At 29.4% G+C, this 19,331-nt stretch overlaps 1 protein-coding gene across 8 annotated transcripts in view; it reads right to left on the minus strand.

Moving 5' to 3' along the window:
* DCAF12 (DDB1 and CUL4 associated factor 12-like protein) overlaps window positions 1-19,331 on the minus strand; it is a 75,644-nt gene that overhangs the window by 43,848 nt on the left and 12,465 nt on the right. For all 8 annotated transcript variants that reach the window (XR_012754696.1, XM_075353707.1, XM_075353708.1 and 5 more), the window contains exons 2-5: window positions 14,195-14,413; window positions 8,413-8,700; window positions 3,356-3,515; window positions 2,269-2,420 (exon numbers count right to left, since the gene is read on the minus strand). Coding sequence is in view for 7 of the 8 variants with exons in the window: in XM_075353707.1 (XP_075209822.1) it covers window positions 2,269-2,420; window positions 3,356-3,515; window positions 8,413-8,700; window positions 14,195-14,413 (819 nt within the window). In the remaining variant the exon portion in view is untranslated. The remainder of the gene's footprint in view (window positions 1-2,268; window positions 2,421-3,355; window positions 3,516-8,412; window positions 8,701-14,194; window positions 14,414-19,331) is intronic.

Consider the following 19,331-nt stretch of genomic DNA (forward strand, 5'->3'; position numbering starts at 1 on the left):
TACATTCATACTTTTCCCACATACAAGTCTACTTTCAAAGAGTTAAATTATCTGCAGAAATTGTTAATATTATCAAATACATAGTGAAGAAAAAGCAGTAATTATCATTCCTGAATACTGCTATCAAAGAAATGAATCAGCAATTTTGCACTACAAATCTAATCAGTAAATAGGATAACCTTACAAACAAATTATTTACTAAATGCATTAATAATTAAAACTGCCTTAATTTTTTTTCTAATCATGTACTTAACATTATCATGTTCTCAGTTTGTAAGAATATTTTTAGTTTTATCACAAGGATTTCCAGCCTCAAAATTTATTAAGAATGTTTGTACAGTTACTTGGGTAGAGTTGAATAACCCATTTCTTTTCTACCAGCCATCCTTTGTTAGTAGAAATAACACTCCAACATCTACAATTTTATTTATTTTGGCAGAGTTTGCTGTACTTTGTAGCCACTTGCCAGTATTACAGATGTAATACAGATGTCTCTTTACAGTATGGTTGGTTCGGTCTTGCGTTAACTGTTCTCTAAGAAAGTGAGAAAGTGGTACTTGTGATTTAAAGTTAATTTTCCTTTGAACAGTATGGATCATTGCTTGACATCAGGTTTACTAAAGCATCCAAACAGTGAAGATAGATAGATATAAAGATAGATATAAAATTCATGTAGCATTTCAAATTCACAAATATAAAGTAACATCGAAAGTATTTAGATAGTTACTAGGAATTCAAACTCACAGCATTAGGTAAAGGCAGGAGAAGCAGCCACAATGTGTTATTTGTAGCAAAGTTCTATCAACTAAGTTCATGAAACCTTCAAAACTGCAGCAGCATTTACAAACTAGACATGGTGACTGTGCAAATAAATCATCTGAATATTTAAGTAGGCTTGTAAACAAGTGTACAAGAAATAAATGAAGAGTTTTACATCAAGTTCAAACAATGAAATGGCTGTTCTAGCTTTCTATGAAGTTGCTCATATAGTAGCTAAAAAAAAAAGACAGCCAGATAAATTATCAGAAGAGCTAATTCTTCCTGCAGTGAAAAGAATAATAATTATCATGGGTGGTAATAAAAGTACAAAGAAAGTGTCTTTGATATTGTTATCAACACAATAAAAAATTAACTGATGAGATGGCAGAAAATGTAAAGTACATTTGCTGCTTCATTCACAGTACGCTGGTTATCATGAAGAAAGTGTTAAAACATGACCATCACAGCTATTTGATAAGGTAAGGAGGATTTTTCCTCTTAATTCCAAATTTGAACATAAATATTGTTTGTGGTACTTTTCTCGGCTTGCTTGTCTTGACATTTATCTGACACTGTCTTGTTTCATCTTTCTAAATGCTCTAAGTTCCAGTCTTCAAGTTTTGTCTTTAACAGTGTTCTTCATTCAGGATAAAATTGAAGCAATAATAAAGAAATTACACTTTGATCTTGCCAAAATGCTAATCGAGAATTCAATTCATTTCCCTCCTTTCCCTCTGTCTTTCTTATAACATGATGATCAACTGTCATCTGATATCATTGAAAAAATAAAAGAACATCTTAATTCATTGGCACTGAACTTAAGGGAATATTTTCCTTCCTGCAGTGGAAACAGTAACTGGATGAAAAAATCCCTTCAAGATGACAGAAAATAGCCTTCTCGTCACAAGTAGAAAGAGCTGTTAGAATTAATGTATGATTCCAGTTTGAAAATTCTACTTCCTACTATGACCCATCGCAATTTTGGTTGCATGCACGACCGATGTACCCAGATATTTTCCTAACTGCATTACACTTTCTGCGTTAGTATTCTTGTAAAAAGCATATAAAAATAAACTTAACATAGAACCAGACTTGTAACTTTGAGTATCCACAACTGAATCAGAGACTTTGAAAAATTGGCAGGTGCAAAACATCAACATCCCACTAAAAACCTTATGGTAAGCCTTGAAAAATATGTTTTTTACAGTGACATCAAGTTAAAACAATATTCATTTTTATAATATGTTGATAATATTTTTAATAACATCACTTTTGAGATGTTTAATTCGTTACATTATTCAAATATTTAATGAGTGAACATTAAGTTGACATACATTAATTAGGAAAAATGTAGGGGGGTTCAGTCAGAAACAGCACGGGCTATAAAGGAACAGATCCTTTATAGCCCGTTGCTACAGAGCAATGATAAGGTTGGAAACCACTGGATTAGACAGTTGTTTATCAGAAGTTTATAAAATACTACACCAAATGTTATGAATAACTTCTTACCACAAATCCTCTAGATGATTTTAAAATTACTGTTCGACTAGAATTAATACTCGATTCTAAATATTTATGTGCCCTCAGATCATAAAACATAACCATCCCAACACCAGTGCCAATTGTCAAAATATTGCTTTGAAAACTGCACGATCGAATTCCTGAAATAAACAAAAAATACATGGAAATATATATTAAAAAAACATATTGTATTGTGGTAAATAACATAAAACCTTGACACAGATTTAGTAAGGTACGTTATACATACACAAATATCTACCTGGTTCTGCCTTAGGTCACTGGGTCACTGATAAGGAGTGACAAATCAAGCCTTAATAAGGAGTGGCACATGTGAGCCTTCTTTAATGTTTTTTTTGTTTTTTTTTGGTTGATAAAAAAACAGAATAAATGAACATCAGAATTGATATAGGGTCAGATGTAATACATTATTTATCTCAAGAAAGGTAGTATGAATTACAAAAAATCCAAATCTTAAGAGAACGTAACCAAATTTAATAGAGGAAACCATTTAATGTTCTTTGATAGAAACCTACTATATACTTTTTTAAACAAGATTTAAAATCCTAAGGATAAAAGATATTGGTTGCCTATGCTATTCAAGAATGGATTTGCTATATATTGTAGTATTGTAGTCTATAATTGTTATTAAGACAATGTCCCCAAATTAATTTCTGTTTGTTACTGACTTTTTTTTTAAATTCTAGTCTTTAATAAGGCTAAATTTTATGATCAATTTCTATCCAATTTTCAGTTGCAATTATGACTCATAAAAAATAAATACTGACAGTTTTTTCCAATGCTTTTAAGTAACGTTTTAAGGAATGATGTTTTTAAGTACATGTTTTTACAATAGCTTAATATTATAATAAGTTATGTTTAGCCTTTCAGAATTTTAAATTCTTATATTTCTTATAAATGCAGACCGAAAGTAGATCTCTGCACTTAAACAGCATTTAATAATACATTTTGCAGGAATACAAAAAAAATACTTTTCTGTTGCTTAACATTAATTGAAAAACAAATTTCATAGTTAAAATTAGTTTTATTTCCAAAGAAAAAAGGCTGTAACACTTACCACAGCCAGTATACCTTGCAGATATTTTTTTTATGGACTGCAGTGTACGTGAATCCAAAAGTAATGTGTAAGAACGACAACCAATAGCATACATGGAACCATCATGCTGAACGGTCATACATACATTTTCCTGACATGAAGGCAATTTGCGTGATAATTTCTATAAAAATAAACATACTGTTAAGAGAAAAAATTAATAATTCCAACAAGAGAACAGCACTATAATTTTCATCACAAGATTTACATACATACACATCATTCTTTTTAAATAAAAAGTAAAGATTGTATTGTAAAATAAATGATAATATATATATAATCATTTATTTTTTAACCAGAAAATAACAAAAAGTAATAAAAGGAAGATTAGCAGAATGATGTAATATTATCCATTCCCGATGAATTTAAAATTAATTTTCTAGATATATATAAAATATACAATACATAAACAAAATATGCTAAAAATGCATAGCATCTCTAAACATCAGAAATAAAATGACACCTGCTTACAGCAGTGAATTTTATTTTAATAGTAAAAATATTAAAATTACAGCTACCATATAATACAATAAAATAAAAATAAGACATAAAATTTTATAAGTTTGTAGAAACCTATTTATTGGAAAATATTTAATGTGACAATGATAATAAATTGACACTGTTAAAAGTAAAGATTTGCTTGCTAGTTACATGATTGGGTTAAGGTGAGCAGAACATAATAGTGATCACATATTGAAATATTATGCTATTTAAGCAGTTAATAAACAGTGCAATGTAAATATTAAAAAAAAGCTATCATAAGAATCGATTTAAAGTATGGAAAAGTTTACTACTACCAAAAATGGATTAATTTGAAATGAATATTTAAAAAATATGCATTTGGAATATAACTTTGTCAATGGAAACTATTAAATTAAGCGCAAAAAAAAATCAAATAACAAATGAAACACATATGAAGGAGAAATCTCTAGATTAGATGTGCTCGACACAACATATTGAAAAATACTTTGAAAATATACATTAAGACAACACAGAATAAAAAAGCACAGTCTGACAACAGAAAGAAGAGAATGATGAAGGTTTGTTATAAATGAAATTTGTATATAAAAAAACGGGCAGTGCAGAGATGTTCCCATTGTCACGGCTGGACGCTGACTGAGGTGCCGAGCACCTCAGTCAAAAGGTCTGAATGAATTTTTGGGATATAACAACTTTGAGAATTAACGACTTTCTTTGGTTCATGTAAAACAAATGGTAATTTTTTGTCTATAAAATAAAAATAAAATAATCATTTCTTCTTACACAATACAATATTTAACCTACAAAAAACAATCGAAAACAACTTCTGGCCAATAATTTAAAATGAAATTAAATGATTTTATTTATGAAATGGTAGGAAAGTATTTAGTATTATTTGAGAGAAGAATTTTTAGACAGTAATAAAGTATATGTTAAACAGTACACAGTAAATTCTGGTTTAGCTAATCAGTATCTTATTCTGAACTGAATTTTCTTCACCTTCCTGTTCAGATAACTGTATAGATACTACTTCATAGAATTATTAAAATATACATTATAATTGCTTCTCTTTTTTTATTTGCAACCTTTTTCTTAATAATACTGCCCTGAGTGAAAGCAAAGAAACAGATAATCTACATACTACAAATAAATAATCTATTGTTTTTCTACAACATTCTTTGATACTTCTACAAAACTTGTGATTCTCCCTTTCTACAGGTAAATGCCTTATATTTAAGACTAACATGCATCCTGCTGCAATTGTAAGAAGTTTTATAATCCAGTAGAATTTGGAGTCTGTTTACTTCAAATAATACTTTTAAAGTAGGGTTAATACTCATAATAATCTTGCTACAGCAAAGCTAATTTAACCATTTTTGTTAAGTGCCTTCTGTGTAATTAGGTATACCAAGGTGGAAAGAAATTTGCATCTGAACAAAATTAAGGAAATACAGACAAACAAAGAACATACAGACCACTACTGAATGTGAACTGAGGCTCTCTTACGAGGAATGTAAATTATTTTTTATACAGGTCTTTTAACTAATCAACAAGATTTTTGCATAACAATAATTACAATGTCACAATGACATCAAGCTATGACATATCATTCCGATATCAGCCACAGCATTATTCCAATAACAATATTACAAATATTTTTCAAAATTTTTAAAAACTTGCTTTATACTTTTTAGACATAGTTTTATCAAATTATTATCATAAACTGGATGAGTTTAATTAGTAGGTAATTTGGATTTCAAATATCATATATTGAAATTTCTAATATATTTATAAAATATCAAACAAATTTTCAATCAACATTTATTATCCAAAGTAAAGAAATAGTGAAATTTTTGCATGTTAAATTATTAACCCTGAACCCTTAATTTGCTCCCATACAGAGAGATGTTTGCAGAAGTAATGGTGGAATTATTGTATTATCACCCGACCTTAGTAACTGCAAAATTTCATCAACAGGCAACATCAGAAAGTATGTTAAATCATTACACCTGAACCCTTAATTTCCAGCCTTAATTTACCCCCACACAGGGGATGTTTGCAAAAGTAATAGTGGAATATTATATTATCACCCACCCTACCTTAGTAACTGTGCAAAAATTTCATTATAAGTATGTTAAATTAAGGATGCAAGATTTGAGGACAAACATGAAAAAAACATGTGGGTTAAAGAAAAGCAAGTAATAAATAGTGATTAACTAAGAAATGAATTCTTTCTTATGCATAACAGAAATTCTTAATTTACGCCTAAATATTCTGAATTTTATGAACACTCTCTGCTGTTTATTTATTGTACCTGTGTAAGAATAAATACGGTGCTAAAAAAATATCTGATAAATAAACACAGCCAAGCAACTCACAGACATCTCTTTCCTTAAATCAGAAGAGTATTTCTTAGCAGAAACTGATCCAACTCTTGTATGAGATCTTTAGATATGTTAAATGCAGAGTTGTTGGAAAATGTTAGATGAATTCACTATAATGGAGAAATGAAAACGGTGGCATGAATGGTATGAATTATACTTGTGGCAGAAGTTATTGTTTTCTAAAGTTTATGAATGAAGAAGATTTATGATAAGATGTTTTCTAAATGACAAGGGTCAAACTAACATTTTGGAGCAAAAATATGAGGTATTATAATAATAATTTAAATTATAATTTATAAATCAAGTCTGCACAGAGGTGGTCTAAAAACTGAAAAACATCTCTCCAAAGATTAGTTTGTTTAAATTTTTATGCGTTTCATTTACTGACATTTATGATCAACAAAATAGAATAGATATTGTATTTAAATTATTTTTTAAAGACATATTATATCAAGTAATTTCTTTTAAATTATTAAAAATTTTTTATATTAATTTATACTTTGTTTTTTACCTATTATTTTATTTTAAATATGTATAAAACAAAGGTTAAATAAATTCATCAGTCGGTCTCATCAATGCCTCTCCTGTATTTCAGCAACAAGAGCATTTCGATAGCAAACTGCCAACCTCAACATCATTCCTTCAAGAGTGAGATTAGCATTATACAATAAAGTATAGATTAATCTGTTCAGTGGCATGAACAAATAGCCATCACTCATTTTTGCTTATCACTGCGATAAGTTAAACTGGTTTTTGTAATAAAATTTATTCTGTGCACAAAGTAAAGTTTCTATCATAATTATACTACAGTTTCATATCACTATCATTAGTGATCAGAAATAATAAAATAAAAACTTTTTTATTTTATTTCTGTTACAAGAATTAGAAACATCTAGAAAAAGTTCATATTGCAGAACTGAGTGCGACTATATCTTAGTCAGTTTTAAAACGCTGTTACAAAATCATTTTATATTGCCATATAAAAGTCTAAGTCAGTTATTTTGTTTTATATTCACAAAGGAATCAGTTTTATTACACAATTTGAACAACGTTTATACAATGTAAAATGTTTTATTTAGACTAGAAAGAATATGACCATTTTTTTCTCAGAAATGTACTTGTGTGTGACTTGTGTATTGCTATGATGATTATGGATTTATTTATTATTTACAAAAATAGCTTATCTTAGTAGCAACATATCGATGTATTGAAACACATAATAAATTATGATATACGGCACACACAAAAAAAAAGAAAGGAATTTGTGGTCATAAATATGTCACTTTTACTTGAGGTCTATAAATATCTTTTCTGACAAATGATATCGGTAAACATGTAACACATATCGATTCGCAATGAATACCAGTATACAGTAAAAATTGGTTTTTTGTCAATCTGAATAGCCTTTTCAGTGGGATTTTTATAAAACGTAGTTTTCTGAATCTACTTTCACTTATACTAACATATGTTACTAATCTGTGATTTATGACACGGGTTTTTCATCATATTTTGCCCTATTTTCAACCGATTTGCTTGAAAGTATTATTTTTAAAATGAGCAAACCATGTTTCATAAACACAAAGCAAAAAAAAAAATTTGCTAATAAAAAACATGGTAGAATGTGCAAAAAAAATTCTGCGATTAAATTATCTTAATTTTTGTACTGTTTCAATTTTTATTTTGTTACAGGCATATTTTTGTCAGAATCTGTTAAATCTCTTTAATATACTGTAATTTTTTGAAATTTTTTTCACAAGAGGGTAGCATAAGACTATGAAGGGAGGCAATCAGATACCAACATATTTTCACGGAGCGCTAATCAAGTGCGAATCATTGTGATGGGAGAAGGTTAAAAAGAGCAATATGCAAGTTTAAACTAACTTGCACATATACTTGGTTCATGTAGTTGAAAATTAACAAAATATTAAGTTCATAGAATATCTTCAGTTTCTAATAATATATTCTACTTAAGGTAAACAATCTACAGACTTTTAGGATTATTACTCATTTTTGATTAACTATCATGACTATAACCAATTGAATACAAATAACTGTAACAAATAAAAATTACGTACTGTAGGAATAAATTTACACTAGCCTACAACAATGAATGCTTTCACTATTTAGCATTATTAAATAAGTGAAAATGTTTTATACCTGTTTAAACATCTCTGCGTTCCAAATATGAATAAAGCCATTTAATGACAATGCTGCAAGTTCTCTTCCAGCTTTATTAAAAGCAAGTGCCCTTACTTTCTGGGCAGCTTTACATTCTTTAGTCACGAGTGGTGTAATATGCTGATAAGATGGAACAAGTATATTAGGCTTGGGTTCAGTCAGATCATCTCCTATCCTCCATAATGCCATTCTACTATCTCTAGATCCAGAAACCAGGAACTGATCATCCAGCCAACACATATCAAACACCCAATCTCTATGTGCTGTCTGTAAAAAGTAAAAGCAATAAAAAAATGGTTAAAACCATTATTAACTAGTACACTACTAAATTTTATTCTTTTACATGATATGAGGATATAATATAAATTTATTTATTTTTTAAAAATCAATTGACAAATATATCACTATGCACCACTGAATTTTTAATATAGGATTTATAATTACCTACATTAAAAGTATAGGTGAATATTTTTAATATAGATATTTATGCAGTTGATCAGATTTTTAGCAGATTTCATTCCTCTTCTGCAGGACTATCATAGTTTCATGCAATCTATGATTGTGCACAATTCTTTTTTATATGAGGATACATTCATAGAGTAAATCAAATACTATTACGCTCAGTACGCATTTCTAATTTGCATAAAAAAAGGTCAACTTGGATGTAATGTTGGGCAACAACCTACATAAACTTAACTACGAGCTTGTCCAGAAAGTAAATTTAGTTTGAATACAGATCTAAAGCATCTAATCAACTGCAATTTTACAGATCCACAGCATGTCTTCAGTCTTCTTTCATTCATTGGCAAGCTACAGATGAATTACAATGAATGTTATATACAGCTATATGCCTTTTTTGTTAACTGTTTTTCAGAATTAAAAGTTTGACAAGTGAATAGACCCTCAATCATGAAATTAGATTAAAATATAGTCTTAAGATAGCTAAACAGCTTTCTGTCTCGTTTAAGTGCTGGTATAAAATCGCCAAGTAATAAAGGAAGATGGTTGATTGAAGGTCATGAAGGGAATGAAGAGGATTTCTTAATGATGCATTACTTGTTTTCGAATCCAATAAAAAAGGTGATTACCACAAAGATATGAATGATAAATCTTTTAAAAATTGGTTAATATGATTTTGAAATTAATTCCAACCAACAGTGTTATGGATAATGCATCATACCATAGTGTAAAATGAGAAAAAAACCCAATTACATCATGGCTAAAAGCAAATATACTATTGTGGCTGACAAAAAAAAAACAAATGCCATTTGATTCTACATTTTTAAAGGTTGAACTCCTAGAAGAAGTCAAAAAAAAATAAGAAAAAATTTAACAAACATGTAATCTATGATATAGCTGAAAGCAAATAATACAGTATTACAGCATCCATCATACCACTACAATTTGAAACTAATAGAACTAGTGTGGGGTCAAGTAAAGGGTTTTGTAATAAATCCTTTTATAAATATAAATTGAATAACAAAACTTTAGTGGATGCAAAAAGCTTTTACTTAAAAACGATAGCTTCTACCTCAGTGATGAGGTGAAAAATGTAAGATGAAGATGAGGTTTTGAGTAGATATGATTATTTATAGTCATTGACCATAAGAAATTGAGAATAAACCAACAAAAATGATAATAAATCATAAAATATTTTTTTAATTTATTTTTACGCATGCAAACAGTATGTCAGGGTTTTTGTAAAGCATTTAAATTATTTACAAACCTATTTATGTTTATCATTTCATAAAACCATTATTATTTTGTATAGCTACTAACTGCATATGACAATCATTACTGTAATGGTAAAACAAAATTATCATCGAAGATACCTTTAATTTATTTAAAACTTATAACCTTTTACTAATTTAATAAACATTAAATGTTTGAGAATATTCCAAGAAACAGGCAACTATATCTGTATTATTATTATTATTACGATAGAAATTAAAGGGTCAGGTGCGTAGTAGCAGTTGTGCAATTTTGTTTACACCTAGTGCATATGACTCACGCAGAATCTGATTTGTTTACTTCAAGCATCAATGTAAAGTAGACAAATATTAGAAGATGTGAGGTTTTCTTTAAAAAGGATTGATTAACCAATGTTCAACCAATAATGAATTTTAATGTTTACTGTAGGTATTCAAAAATTATGATATGCCTACTAAACAAAACATGTTATGTGTGTGTTGAATTTCAAAATTCTTTTGCTCTACTCTTCTGCCAACCTCTAGGAGAGAGTAACAGCGGCTTTGTCATCATCCCGAAGCTTCTGGGTCTGAATCTTGACACACAGCACTTTTTCATATGCTACAGAATTTCATCAATCAATAAATAAGTAACTGTAATTGAGTGCCAATATGTTATTACTTCAAGAAATAAAGCAACTGATAATGCTTAGCTACACCACTTTACAGCGGTCACACAAAATTTATTATTTAGATGTAAACAACTGGTTCAACTTGACTGATGCCAAGCCCTAAATTCCTACTTACTGTATTCCACCTCATTTTTCAGTAGGCAGCATTCTGATGACAAATTTTTCTTTATTTTATTATAGATAGCCAATTTCTACAACACTGGTATACAAAAGCTTTCCATACAGAACTTCAGAGAAGCTTAAATGATGATAAATACATTAAAACAAGGGCTTTTTAAACTTTGATATTATATACTGTCTTTTTAAAAGAAGTAAAAAAGTTACAAAATAAAAAATTCTGCACTTTTGATTTGTTATTTTACTCAAACTTAAAATTCTTAGTAATTTGCCTTAGGAAGTTTAATTTTCAGTTAGCAGTAAAAAATTATTAAATGGTAAATTAATAAAGGCACTTTCAGATTAACTGATAAGAAATTGGATAAAACTTCACTGTTGTTACAGAAAACCATAAAGGTAATACAAGAGGTGGATCAAAAAATAAGTTACACCATTGCCGTGTTCTTGAACTGAAAGGGATATATGTCTTGTGGTGGTAGCACTGGTTGTGTTGTTGTCTTCACGCTCTCCCAGCAGCAATTCTATATGACATTCAGTACGTGTGTAGTGTCGTCAATATGGCGTGTCCTTAAGTGGTTTCATCCAGCATAGAAGTGCATTCAGTAGTCCAATTTTTATGGGCAAAAAATTGCTGTGAAATTCATCGCCAAATTGTTGTCGTATAAGGCAAGAATGGAATGTCACTCCCCTTGACCACAAAATGATGCCAAATGTTCAAAAATGGAAAAACAAAAGTGAGTGACAAACTGCATGCTGGATGTCCTTCAACTGCAAACACGACGGGTAACATGGAATGCGTGAATGAAATGATCTTGACTAAGTGGCGCATTAAAATTATAGTCACTGCAAGTGAACTTAACATCAGTTAGTGCGTTTGCGATATTCACAATCAGCTCTGTTACTGTTAAGATGTGTGCATGATGGGTGCCATATCTGTTGACTGACAACCACAAACATCAACATTTTGCATCTGTTCTTTCTTTTCTTCAACGTTATTCCAGGACTGGTCCACAGTTTTTGAAACAAATCATCACAGGGGATGACAGGCTGGGTGCTTCATTACACTCCTGAGACTAAACAAGCATCACATGAATGGAGACACAAAAATTCGCCGCAGCCAAAAAAAGTGACAACATCCTCACATGTTCAAAACATTATGCTGACAGTCTTTTTCGATTCTAAGGGAGTTGTTTACAGTGAATTTATGCCCCAAGGAATAACAATCAATGCCGAATCTCACTATCAGACTTTAAAAAAATTGCATAAATCCATTAATGATTGAAGACCCAGAAGATTAAGTGATGGGGTTATTTTTCTTCACAACAACGTTACTTTTCATTCAGCTCATGAGTCAAAGGAGTTATTGCAAAAATTCAAGTGGGAAGTGCGGTTTCATCCACCTTACAGCCTTGACCTAGCACCCTTCGACCACCACCTGTTTGTTCCTCTTAAGAGAGACCTGGGAGGGACTAATGATGATGAACTGAAGAAAGCAGGAAAATGGTTGAAGGAAATTGGATAAAATCTATATGAGTGGAATTGAAAAAACTTGTTACAAGGTATGAAAAGTGTTTAGAAAAACTTTGTGATTATGATGAAAAATGGATAAAAATATGTAGTTTTTGTTCAATAAAAAACAATGTCTTATAAAATATGTGTTTGTTTCATAGAGGGGGTGTAACTTACTTTCTGATTAGATTAAAAGTTTAATTAGATTAAAATAGATTAAAAGTTATGAAAAAGCATAATATCTGGGCAACTTATTTACAATGGAGTTTAACTGATGAAATTCAACTTATTTGTTCCCACCACCAACACCATACCATCTGAAATCATCAAGTACAAAATAGGAGAAAAAGAATACCTAAAGATTCCAACCTAACTCATGTGCATCTACTGCAATCTAGTGGTCCAGATCTACTGAAAAGTGTCTAAACAAGAAAATTTATCATGCTAATACATTTTTAAAAAACATTATATGGAACAGAGCATAAAAAAGTATTTATAAAAAATTTCATCGGGGAAAAACTGGTGTACATGATACTCCAATAACCAATAAACAATAAAGAAACTTCAAGGAAATTAAGTTATAAAAGAGCTTGCCATCATGAATGTAGGTTGCAATACAAATGCTTCAGTTCAAAACTGATGTGTAGCATTTTATAGAGACTAGAAAAGCTGCTTAAGAAGCGATTATGAAAGCTAAACAAGAAAAAATGGAAAACAAGTAGTCAGGCTAAAGAGGAGAATGAGACATTATGTCCTGGAATGTTTAAACTAATTATGGGTAAATAAATACAGACATTTTAGTTTTTTGGAATTTAATGTAAATTCCTTTTTTTCTATAAGATGAAAAGATACAAAATTAAATGTACCTTTAAATGTAAAAACTATAAAACAAAAAAACTTCAAAATTTTTACAAAGTACTACTAACCTTATTGTAAGGATGCTATTGAACCCTAACATCTTAATATCATCAACAATCCAAAAAAGTAAAAATTTCTAAATTTTTGAAATCTTATCAAAACTCTCAAGATTCAAATGCAGTAAGAAGGATACAAACTGGTTAAAGATAGAAAAAATTTATAATTTAATATGTGAAATACCAGGGCATATTTAACTATTTGTAATAGCCTAATTTAATTTAAGTTTCTGATACAAGCAAATCAGAATACTACTGTCAGTAATATTATCTGAAGGTCACAATACAAAAAAAATAATGTTTAACCTGCATGAATTTCACAAAAATTTTCCACCGTTCTACAAAAAAAAGGGGAATGTATAATGTACTTTTTTTGCTTTATATTTACAGCACATACAAACAAATCTGAAATAAAATTAAGAGAATAAAAATTATCTTCTGGAAACTAAAATCTTTTCACTTTCAGTTAGTTAATAAAAAAACAAATCAATAATAAAATGTTAATTTACAATTTAAAAAAAGATAAGCTTTAGTAAAATAATCTAAAAAATATATTTATTAACAGAAGACTAAGGACAATCAAAGACTGGCTAATGAAAAAAAATTAAGAAATTGCTTTGTCATAAGAGTATTATAGTCAGCGAAGCAGATTAACTCACTCAAGTTAACTACCATAGTGAAAATAAATTTTAATTTATTACTTAGTAAATAATAAATTTCTATAATTATAATAAAAGAATATTCAGTGAATAACATTTAAACCCCACTACATAAAAAAAGTGAAACAATAATGTGAAACTACAATAATATACACATATATAAACAACTCATTACAACAAACCTCTCCTATACAGATTGGATCAAGTGTTGGAAGCCTATACACAGCAACTTCACTAGAATTTTTGGCACCCGTAGCAAGTAATGTTCTAGAAGGATTTATCTGTAGAGAATGTATACCACACTGTTGATCCGATAATAATTCAGAATTGTTTGTATCTCTGTGCCCTTGTAACGAAGGTATTTGATCTAATTTTTGAGTAATAACGTCATATACCATTAACTGGAATAAATAATTTTTATTAACTTAAAAACAACAACAATAAAACAAACATGCACACAAACACAATTGTAAAAAACTAAGACAATCCTTAAAAATACATATAATTTAAATTCAACTATTAATTTTCATGTGTTAATTCACAAATATATATATAATAAACTAGTTCATAAAAGTTTTACAAAGTTCAGTGTACCTTACCGTGTCAAGGGCAGTTGAGTAATCAGTAAGACCATAAATAATTTATACTTAATTTACAGCAGTTAACTGGTTCACAGGGAGACTGAGATGAATTAGCCTCTTCTTTTGCAGTCAAGATTTTTATAAGTAATTCATGTAATCATGCAATTCTCAAAAATAAAGTAAAAATTAAAACGAGATCACAGCTTCAATTCCCCATCCTGAAAACATTCTCATGATCCTCTCTTCTATAAGTCTGCTGTAGTATAATCAGTACAGTATAATCACTGCTTTCTCAATCTGTCATTTTGTCTTTTTCCAAGAACTGTAGATGTTACAAATTACTTTAGAAAACATGCATCACATCCTCAGTACACAACATCTCTGATGGTTATTCATTAGCAATTTTTAATTTATAGAATAGACAATCAGATCCCCTCTAACATCCTATTCTCATCCTTACTATTTTATCAGGTTAAACACTTTTCAGACTTTTGAAAGATTAACCACAGTCATACTCAGTTATAATATTACAAATGGGCAGTTATTTTATCACAAAATAATAATTTTACTGCATAAAATAATTTTAAAAACATTGTAACAATAGGTCTATTTAAGATTAATTTTATTACAGTACTGCATTTAAGCGTAGACCTTTGTTATATAGGACATCTTAGATCTATAATAATAGAAATAGATACAATGATATCTTACATCTATAATAATAGATATAGAAACAATGACAATATAGTTTTATTCATGATATTTCAGGAACGATGCAACTTATCTGAACACCACTCATGTCTGTCACAGTGATAAGAGTTCAATGATATCATAATCGAAGAAATACAATTGACAGAAAAATGTTAAATGGAATTTTAACGTCAACTTAAAAATGGAAGATGTTGGCTGAAAAGAGGAACAGTCTAGATTAAAGTAGGAGGTAATGACCTCACTACTACTTTTCATACTTTCAGCACAAGATAATTGGTAATCAACAAAGGTTTATTAATGCTTTCTCAAACAACCAAGAAACAATGAAGTTGTATAGAAGAGTTGTAAAGTAAGTTGTAAACAGAAACTGAATTGTATAAGGTCACATAAATGGTTGTATATTGTGATATGCGATGTATTAAATAAAATACTTTAAAAATGTTTTTCGTAATAAGTTTTTAAATAAGATATAATTTTTAAATAATTAAGTCAAAAATCCTAAAAAAAAATTCCATCCAACAAAAATTCAAATGTTAAGAGTTCAGATTTATGAGGGTGAAAAGATTATAAATTTGTTTGCAGGTCTACAGGATATGCCTATGTTGTAGAATATGTCACTCTTCATACAAACAGAATATATGCCTGCTGGCGACTTGAAATAGAGGAATTACAAAGTAAACAAAAGTCCAGAAAGTTTAAAGCATTCAATCAAATTCTGCATTTTTATTTTCAAACGTACACAATTAAACTTGTGAAATAAACTTAAGAGAATATGATAATGACTGTGGCCAAAATTTTTTATTGTCTTCAGTCATTTGACTGGTTTGATGCAGCTCTCCAAATATCCCTATCTAGTGCTAGTCGTTTCATTTCGGTATAACCCCTACATCCTACATCCCTAACATTTGTTTTTACATATTCCAAACGTTACCTGCCTACACAATTTTTTCCTTCTACCTGTCCCTCCAATATTAAAGCGACTACTCCAGGATGCCTTAATATGTGACCTATAAGTCTGTCTCTTCTTTTAGCTATATTCTTCCAAATGCTTCTTACTTCATCTATTTGCCACAACACCTCTTCATTTGTCACTTTATCCACCCATCTGATTTTTAACATTCTCCTACAGCACCGCATTTCAAAAGCTTCTAATCTTTTCTTCTCAGATACTCCGATCGTCCAAGTTTCACTTCCATATAAAAGCGACACTCCAAACATATACTTTCAAAAATCTTTTCCTGGCATTTAAATTACTTTTTGATGTAAACAAATTATATTTTTGACTGAAGGCTCATTTCGCCTGTGCTATTTGGCATTTTATGTCGCTCCTGCTTTGTTCATCTTTAGTAATTCTACTTCCCAAATTACAAAATTCTTCTACCTCCATAATCTTTTCTCCTCTTATTTTCACATTCAGTGGTCCATCTTTGTTATTTCTACTACATTACATTACTTTTGTTTTGTTCTTGTTTATTTTCATGTGGTAGTTCTTGCGTAGGACTTCATCCATGCCATTCATTGTTTCTTCTAAATCCCTTTTACTCACAGCTAGAATTACTATATCATCAGCAAATCGTAGCATCTTTATCTTTTCACCTTGTATTATTACTCCAAATCTAAATTGTTCTTTAACATTATTAACTGCTAGTTCTATGTAAAGATTAAAAAGTAACAGGGATGGGGAACATCCTTGTTGGACTCCCTTTCTTATTACGGCTTCTTTCTTATGTTCTTCAATTATCACTGTTACTGTTTGGTTCCTGTAAATGTAAGCAATTGTTCTTCTATCTCTGTATTTGAATCCTAATTTTTTTAAATGCTGAACATTTTATTCCAGTCTATGTTATCTACCTTTTCTAGGTTTATAAATGCCAAGTATGTTGCTTTTTTTAATCTTCCTTCTACTATTAATCTGAGGCCTAAAATTGTTTTCCTTGTTTCTATACTTTTCCTGAAACCAAATGGGTCTTCTTGTAACACTTCTTCCACTCTCCTCTCCATTCTTCTGTATAAAATTCTAGTTAAGATTTTTGATGCATGACTAGTTAACTGTTCTGTATTTTTCACATTTATCTGCTCCTGCTTTTTTTGGTATCATGGCTATAATACTTTGTTTGAAGTCTGACAGAACTTCCCATTTTTCATAAATATTACACACCAGTTTGTATAATCTATCAATCACTTCCTCACCTGCACTGCGGAGTAATTCTACAGGTATTCCATCTATTCCAGGAGCCTTTCTGCCATTCAAATCTTTTTATGCTCTCTTAGATTCAGATCTCAGTATTGTTTCTCCCATTTCATCCTCTTCGACTTCCTCTTCTTCCTCTATAACACCATTTTCTAATTCATTTTTCTAATATGTTCCACCCACCTATCGACTTTACCTTTCGTATTATAAATCAGTGTACCATCTTTGTTTAACACATTATTGGATTTTAATTTACGTACCCCAAAATTTTCCTTAACTTTCCTGTATGCTCCATCTATTTTACCAATGTTCATTTCTCTTTCCACTTCTGAACACTTTTCTTTAATCCACTCTTATTTCACTAGTTTGCACTTCCTGTTTATAGTATTTCTAAATTGACGATAGTTCCTTTTACTTTCTTCATCACTAGCATTCTTATATTTCCTACGTTCATCCATCAACTGCAATACATCGTCTGAAACCCGAGGTTTTCTACCAGTTCTCTTTTTTCCACCTAAGTTCGCTTCTGCTGATTTAAGAATTTTGTTTTTAACATTCTCCCATTCTTCTTCTTTGTGGCCAAACACATAATACCACTTTGTACTTTAGGTAATGCATAAGCTGTCTAGAAATCAAAACTGCATAGAAATATTGTTGGAGATACTTGATTACAAAACAGTAATTTTAACAGTCAATAGACTTGCCAAGGTGGGTTGGTCAAACCTAATGGATTTTTAACTACATGTATTAACATTTTCTTTTTATTTCAAGTACAATTTAATTTTTATATTTTCTGACCACATTTTTAAAAACTAAATAACACAGTAAATGATAAAAATTTGAATAAATTTATTTGCTTAAACTGGTGTTCAGTAAATTATTAAATACGTTAAATGAAGAGATAACCATGGAAAATCATTGCATAATACCATGAGTCATTGCAACAGCAGTTATTTCATAAATTTTACAATTAAAAAACTGAAAAGATTCATAAGAAATGAATTGGAAACAAATTCAAATAAATCATCCTTTAAGTAAAAATATGTGACTAGTTAATACTAAAAATACATTTCAGTTTAAAAATTTTTAAATTCAACTCTCAAAACAGATATTAACTTTTTAAAATCAAAATATTTATTTAACTCTTAAGATCAAAATTTTAAATTCATGTTATTTATACATAAAAATTGAATATTTTTGTGGTTTTTGAGCATTTTCTAGTCTCAAAATTACTTCTATAAGCATTAATCACAGCCTTTCTTTACACACAATTTTCAAAATTATAACTTGCCTTCAAAATTAATAGAGGGTAATTACATTTTTTTATAATTTTAATGTGGTACTACATTTATCATGCTGTTCTACCAAGAAATTTCATTTCTGAAATTCAAAATTCCTGAATTTGAAAGCAACCGAACTGATTAGCTATCAGCAACATAATAAATCTATTACTATCAGTAATCTTAATAAATGTATATCCTATTAATGAAATATTAATCTATTATTGTTTTTAAAATCTAAACATTTGTTGTACCAGTGAACATGAACACAATAATCGCATTCAGACTCTAGATGTTTCTAGGAACACTGCAGGTTACACATTCACAGAATATATGAAATTATTTCTGTCACATTGACAGTAGTCAAAACCTACAAGAACATTTTTAAAAACTATTCCAGTTTTCATGATAAATTATTAATTTTACAGACAACCATTTTTTTAATATCTAATTGACCTTTTTATTAAAAATGTTGTTAATTAAAATGCATTTGATATAACTAGAGATTTGAGAAATCAACTTCCAAAATGCTACAAAAATATTCAGAAATTTTATA

Source organism: Lycorma delicatula, chromosome 1 (genome assembly GCF_047948215.1).
Source record: "Lycorma delicatula isolate Av1 chromosome 1, ASM4794821v1, whole genome shotgun sequence".
Lineage (NCBI taxonomy): Eukaryota > Metazoa > Arthropoda > Insecta > Hemiptera > Fulgoridae > Lycorma > Lycorma delicatula.